The 7288-nt window shown below is 38.9% G+C and overlaps 1 protein-coding gene across 1 annotated transcript in view; it reads right to left on the reverse strand.

Annotated features, from left to right (window-relative positions):
- LAMA4 (laminin, alpha 4) overlaps nt 1-7288 on the reverse strand; it is a 107437-nt gene that overhangs the window by 6099 nt on the left and 94050 nt on the right. The window contains exons 30-35 of the mRNA XM_009324465.1: nt 6099-6263; nt 5250-5403; nt 4335-4528; nt 2678-2867; nt 1648-1803; nt 648-807 (exon numbers count right to left, since the gene is read on the reverse strand). Of these exons, the coding sequence (XP_009322740.1) occupies nt 648-807; nt 1648-1803; nt 2678-2867; nt 4335-4528; nt 5250-5403; nt 6099-6263 (1019 nt within the window). The remainder of the gene's footprint in view (nt 1-647; nt 808-1647; nt 1804-2677; nt 2868-4334; nt 4529-5249; nt 5404-6098; nt 6264-7288) is intronic.

Raw genomic sequence — 7288 nt, forward strand, 5'->3', positions numbered from 1 at the left:
AAATGGGTATTCATTTGAGCTTTGATGATTCACTAGAAAAAAGCTCCTTTTCCAATCTGGTGGCAGGCCAGGGAGCAAATTAGAAACACTGTCTAATTCTTCTTGGTGTTGCCAATGAACAGGGTTGTGCAGTTTCCTTTCCTGTTCAGATCAGAGCCTATGTGACCAAAAACCCCTCATAAAACGCTTCCTGGAACACAGCAGGCCTAAATGACTGAAAAGATGTGTTCTGTCATGCTGTTCATTATCAAGACATGCAGAAAGCCTTTCGTTAGGATTTTTGAATTACATGTTGTTTTATTAATTAAAAAACTAAGGGATGACCATTTGCTGGTATACTTGGTTTTAGCCACATTGACTACTATATGTCTGCGATAAATTTTACCATATTATAATCTGTTTCCTTGTAAAATTTTTCTAGTTATTTGAAATACACACACATGTATTTATGTAACAACTTGTTAAGTTTCATGGTGATGTTGTGACCTGTCAACATCAGCTGCTTACCACAATAATGATCTGTATCTAATAATCCTTACAGCTCACAGCCTCAGAAATTACCATGTCCTTTAGTGAAATATGCCATTCTGAAGCACAGTGAATAGTACAGTCTTATTATGGGATACATTTGTTTAGTAGTGTATTACCAAGGACGACATATCCTCCTTCGGATGAAAAGTATGTTCCTGCTTCTGATGGGCCTTCAAAGCAAGGCGTTACACTAAATGTCTGTGAAGCTGAAGTAATTGATCTTCCATTGAGCTGTAAATTGCTGAGACAACCACTAAAACTGTAGACAGAGTTAATCTGAGGGGAGAAAAAAGCATGATTACTAGATAAACTACTTGTGGAAGGAAATAAACTCTTCTGTCCCTATTTGTACTTGTTTATGAGCTGTAAGGTTGTGATTGTCTGGTGCATGAGTTTTGAATTAAAAAACAGTTTCCAAAGAAGACAAGCAGGACATGCACTTTTTGTAGACTCATGTCTCTCTGATGACTTGAAGGTAGCTCCAGCTTGTGTTGTTTCTCAAACAATCCTTACTGAACCGTGAGAAACAAAGCACAACTAGAGCAAGGCAGTGTTACACATACCTCATACCCTCAAGACAAGACAGGGGTCTACTTTTTCTGAGTAGTGTATCCATCTTGTTAGGCACGTAACACTAAAGATTACCTTGAAGGAGACTTGGTTATGCTCATTTTTGGTTTAACACTCCTTTCCATATACTTCAGTATCCAAGATGTAGAGCAGAATCCTGACTTCTAGGTAGTGTCTTAAAATAGAGATACTAAGACAACACTAAAATCTCTCCGAAACTCATCTGTGTCTCAGGTCTTAGGGTAGAACTGATCTCACCTAACTTTACCTGTCTCATCTAAGCTTGGGTGTCACTAGGATTTCTCTGTTCCTCAGAGACCACTGGCTTTCCTGTTGCTGCTGCAAGTAAGTCAATGGAAGTCTAGCCCAGCTACCGCCAGCGCAGCCCTGTGGGAGCTTTGCTATCCACTTGAAATGAGCTGTGCGCTCCTCAGCTTGCTGGGGATTCGGAACATAATATGCTTTTGCCTGAACTCATCCCTACAGTCAGCTTTTGCATTAGCTGTACATAGATGTATGGGATGATGTAATGGGTGTCTGCTTTACCTGAATATTTTTTACAGCTTTTCCTGGAGCTACACCCCCAATATAGAGTGGTTCAGTGACTTGCCAGGTGTTAGCATTACCGCCGAAAGATTCTTCCAGTACTCGGAGACCATCAATTATCAAGCGACCAATATTTTTGCCTCTAATAAATATTACCTAGAAAGGGAGGAAAAACACTTGGAAGATTACTTTCTTCTGTTGAGGGAACACTCCTGTGCAGTGGAAGAAGATAAGAAGTTTGAGAAGAAAAGCTTGTGAGTAATACTCTACAAGCCTGTTTTATTAACTGCCAATATTCTTTGCTGGACAACCCTTCTTTTTCACATTTATGTAAAGGCTAGATAGTAAGCCTGCTGTCTTTCTTGCGTTTTGGTGTACAAGGCAGAGGTAATCAAGGTGTCACAAGGTCTACTGAGATCTGCCCATCTTATATTCGCATATATGATTCATTGCTACAGTGCTATCACGGTTAGCATTTTCATGGTCTTCGCCGGTTTTATGGTCTGGATTCATCCAGCCTGCTTTAAACACTTCAGTGCCCAAGTTAGGAGCTTAGTAACTGTAGACTTCCTCTCTAGTCAGTGAGGAGAGAGAAGTACCTACAGAGGGAAATTCACTTTGACCCCTAAAATTGTCTTTTTATTTTCATAGGCTACAGAGGGACCCTAAGACAGCTGTGCTCCTTGCTAAAGCACACAAAGAAATTTGCTGAACAGAGTTATCCTAGTCCTTCCTTTCCTAGCTAACTTAACTCTTAGTTGCCTCACTGTTCTGCTTGTTTCTGTCACTTCTGTTCAGCTGTTAGTGTTGGGAATTGCTGGATTTTTATAGCTGATTCACTTTCCTGGCCCTAGCTAATGACTTGATAAAATGCTGCATCGAAGATTTAAAAATAGTGGCAGAAGTTTCTCAACATATATGTGTGGTTATGAACACATGAATGAAAACTCCCTGAGCTGTCACATCATCAGTGTCTTTACTGCAGCCTGGATGGCATACGCCATCATAATGATCGTTTTCTTTTACTTACATTGTGCCAAAGGCCATCATTGTATTTCTCTTGGCTCTTAATCCTTATCTTCTGATGACCAGCATTAAACATAAAAATGAGTCGGCCATGAGCAACAAAAAGGGCCATGAAGTTGGTCTCTTTTTGATCCGAGATGTAGAAAATCATTCCATGAGATGAGTGAGTTTTCAGACTGATAGAGAACTGAGCTCTGGCACATAAAAACACAATATTAAAATTAGAGCAGATATAATTGACTTAAATCAAACTGCAGGCAGAGGAAGACTGAGATTTTCCTCTCATCCAAAAGAATATGCATCTCCTTTATGGAAGTGGTGTTTCTGAGAAACATTCCGTACTGGTTTCTGGAGTAGAAGTCAAAGTTGGCGAAGAAGGTGCCTTGCAAGGAACTTGTTTTCAAAAATTAAAATTTCTGAAGTGAATAAAATCAATACAGACCACCAATAACTGACAGTATATGCACTACATTTCCATTCCTGTTGAACAGCAATGTTGGGGGACTTTTTAACTGTGATGGCATGGAGGCCTGACAGTTCACAAATCTTTAATGTTACTCCAGACTCACTGCTAAGCTTCTCTTTCCTTGTAGTTCCTTGTGAAGTCCAAGACAACATGGCAAGTTATACCGACCTGGTTTGACACTGTCAACAGTGAAGATTTCTTGAGTGCTTGGTATTATTACTTTGGGTCTAAAAAATGACAAAGCTGTACTGGTGTAGGACAGTGCCAGAACTGATTAGTCCTGCTTCTCATGTCAGGTGCCTGCCTAGCTTCTATTCTTCGTATTGCCTGAAGGATCTATACGTTCCCCATTGCACGTGTGCGTACATTCCACACACACTTAGGCCCTTGCCAATATCGGTTGTTTTAAAACATCACAAGTCATTGTTTTTTTAAAATGCACATTATAACGATGAAGCTGTAATAACAGTTGTAAAACAAATATGTGTTGTAGGGCTGAAGAGAGATGTTAGAGTTTGGGTTTTCCTTCTTCATATGGGCCCCATCAGGACTGCCCTAAGTAAAACACTATTGAATTAAAACAAATGTAATGCTTTTTTTATTTAAGTCAGGAAATAGCACTCTTCTTTTCTGAGTTAGTGGTCTGGTATGCTTCCAGGAAGTGCTGTGTTGTTGAATTTATAGTCTTTCATGGAAAGTATTTAACCAAAATCCTTTGTTGGTCATAACATACCATATGGCATATTCTGTGGGAGCCTGAGAATTAAATGTCCACAATATCTGGGCCCATTATTAATTACTTGTATTTCCATTATGGCTTGAATTGGACATGGTTTTCATAGCTTTATGAAAAGTGTATGCACTGTGTAGATTCCTAACAATTAAACAGCTGCCAAGGTCCGCTCAACACATAACAGCTTCATTTCTTGGTGAACTATCGTATTCTTTTCCAGCTCTGCTCTAATGCCATTGTTTCTTGCATAAAGAGGCCAATGGTGCATTGCTTACATAGAACTAACAGCCTACAAATAGGCAAGGAGACACATTTTGTTAATATACAATGCAGATGAAGACTCCACAAAAGGGATGTAACTGGAAGCACATTCTATTTATTGCTCTTACTTAACTGAAACACCTTTTAATATATCTGTCTCCTCCCCGGTGTATTTAATTTTTCTTTCTAAGGTCCCTTTACCTTTCACTGAAATCCTTTGGTATGTGATCAAATTCTTGCCGGCTGTTTGCTGTTCCTCCAAACTGATACGCATGTTCGGTTGCCTTGGGATTCATGGGCAAGTGGCACTGAGGGTCTATTTGCATATTCACTTCTTGATGCAATTTTTTGAGGCCAGTTGAAGGCTGTGAAATCTTGTCTTTATCTCTTCCCACCTTCACAGAAAGAGAACCATTAACCAGAAATTTTAACTAAGATTGGACATAATAAAAATAACAGTATCATTTATATATAAGCTAGTAATATATTTTTTCCTTACAAAAATACCAGGAATGGTTCCAAGTCAAATCTTCCGTGAACAGATCTACTACAGAGGCTGATTCAGGGCAGAAGAAGGGATAAACAGAATACTTGTGTAGCTAACATAATTACAATTCAGTTCTTTTCCAGTTTTCCTAATTGAATCTTTTCCTCTCTGGTTTTGATGATATCAGCTATACTATAGGCATAAGAGGACGTGCTTGGACTAAAAGTTCTACATGCTGGAAGGAGGTTTTTTCCACATTTATATTAATGCGTGCTAATTGTACGCAGTAGAGAGAGCTATACAGAAGTAGCTGAGAACAGAAGCAAGCTTACTGCCTTTAGGATATAGAAGAAATCAAGAAGGCTTGTTTCTGCAGTACTGTTTTGAAGATGTCATAAATTTTGTTTTACAGTTCTAGCAAGAGAGAATGATGCAAGTGTAGGCCAGATAGATCGGGTCAGGGCAGTCATTTGCAGTGATGCAATACGTAAAGGAACAGGATCCTGAATATCTGAAATATTCTTCACGTGGTACATTTTGGATCCAAGATTTGGAGAATTCCCATCATGGCACAGTATGTATCAACTTTGGAAAATTCTAGGGTGGTACTGGGCCAATTTGTAGCAAACCTTTTTATTATGGTTTCCTTTGGCTTTTGATGAGTTTTTTCCTTTCTTATGGAGAAGAGCAACTGGAGGAGATTCAACAGGACATCCATACAAAGAAGCCTGAACTTTCTCAGGGTACTGCTGGAAATCTTCCACTTCAACGTCTCGATCCAACCTGTGTTTCAAAGAGGGGATGACAAGAACAGCTTTTTTCCAAGTGTTGGAATTGTCTTCATAAAAATCACAGAATTTTGCATTTATAGTTTAAATGATGTTTGGATGGGCTTTTTTTCATTCTTGGATCATGGATAAAAGTATAGATTTATCAGTCAATGTTTAGGTAAGGCGGGCAGCCTATACTACCTCTGCCTGTTGTATCCATGCTTGCATAAACAGAGAGTATCAATCTGCAGCATCAAATTCACTTTAAAATCTTCTATATAAGAACATTTCACAAAGCGATTAAGATCAACAAATTCTGACCATTTTCACATGACCAAACTCCTAACATCCCCAGCTTCTGTGAGATGCCTTAATATAATTTTGTTTCAAAGGCAGAGCTGAAAGCTACATAATATAAATGTAAATTACAGCTATGCAAATTATACATTGCACCAGCAGCATTAGCAGGTGCAGTACTGAAAGCTGATTTACATCAAGTTATTCCCACTTTAACAGTATCTTAACCTAGCGTGTCTGTGCCAACAGATTCCATGGCAAATAAGGTAGGAAACTTATTCGCACATACTGTCTAGCCTCACAAAATGAGAGAGGGATTTTTATTGCGACAATAAATCAGTTCTCTTGAGCTACTATTCGGGCTGTCAGGCAGCGACTGCCTGGTAATGTGTTTGGGAGGATGCTGCGCACCTAGTGAAGTAAGCGTTGCTTATGCAGCCAGTGAAGTTGGCTTGCTGCGTTCTGAGGGGAGAGCCACCAAAATAAAATTTCTTGATGCTGTCCAAGCTTTTCCCTGCTCTGTCCTTCGCTGGGTTCTTCTTACTTTGTTTCTTGTCATCAACAGTCAGCTCATATCTACAAAAGCAAAGCATTCATTTTGTAGTCTGGTTTCAGAAACGTCAATGCCAGTGGTTAGACAGCGTATTACATGCACCCAAAATGCTCCACTCACTGTATACATCACTGAATGGTAGTGCTCAAAGTCATGAGAAGACCTTCTTGCTTCCAGCTGTGCAACAAGCAGCAGTGTGATTAACCCACTGGCAAAATTGAGTCCAGAGGGCCATGGATTTCTTAATATCCTGGGTTTAATTGTGAAGTCCAAAAAAATACAGTCCACTCAGGGAAGATAGATAAACTAAGGGATCGCTAATAAATGGGTGGAGCCACCATTTGGGTAAAATAAGATCAAGCACATGCTAATCCTTCTTCTTTATGTCCCTATCCCTTTTTCCTTCTCTTTCATCACAGTACATTGATGTTTCAGTTTATACAATGTTCTTTACCTAATCTCATTTTGCAACGCATTAATTGCTGCAGAAGTCAGGAAGGATTCTATTGCTTTATTAAGAAACTGAGTATAACTAAAGCATCAGACATTGGTTTTGTTTGGCAAGTTCAGAATTCAAAACACTCAGGGAAACATAACAGTCTCCAACACTATTCCAAGGCACCTTTTCACACCTTCAGCTTTTCAAATTATGTTTCTTGGATGTCCAAAGTCATAAGTGCAAACCTCCATTTCCGTTAGAAAACTGAGAATGACCTGGTTGTATCTGCATAGGCAAGATTCTTGAAGAAAGATGCTTTGATTATTTGACCTTCTAAGAAAATTTTAAACATAGAAAACAACAGTAAAACATACCAATAAAACAATGCTTTCAAGTTTTTTAAGAAGCACATGGAGAGACTTATTCCCTACTGCTGTGTTTAGTCTTACATTTGTGTCTGTCAGTGCTAAAAATATTTTGAACATGTTCCACTGTATATATCCCAAATGAATGCTTTTTGTGAAGATGCCTCAATTACTTCAAGGTCAATTTGGGATTGCTTAACAAATCGGAACAATCAATCCTGCTGAGAAATGAATCTCATGCTAG

This window comes from Pygoscelis adeliae, unplaced genomic scaffold (genome assembly GCF_000699105.1).
Source record: "Pygoscelis adeliae isolate BGI_AS28 unplaced genomic scaffold, ASM69910v1 Scaffold125, whole genome shotgun sequence".
Classification (NCBI taxonomy): domain Eukaryota; kingdom Metazoa; phylum Chordata; class Aves; order Sphenisciformes; family Spheniscidae; genus Pygoscelis; species Pygoscelis adeliae.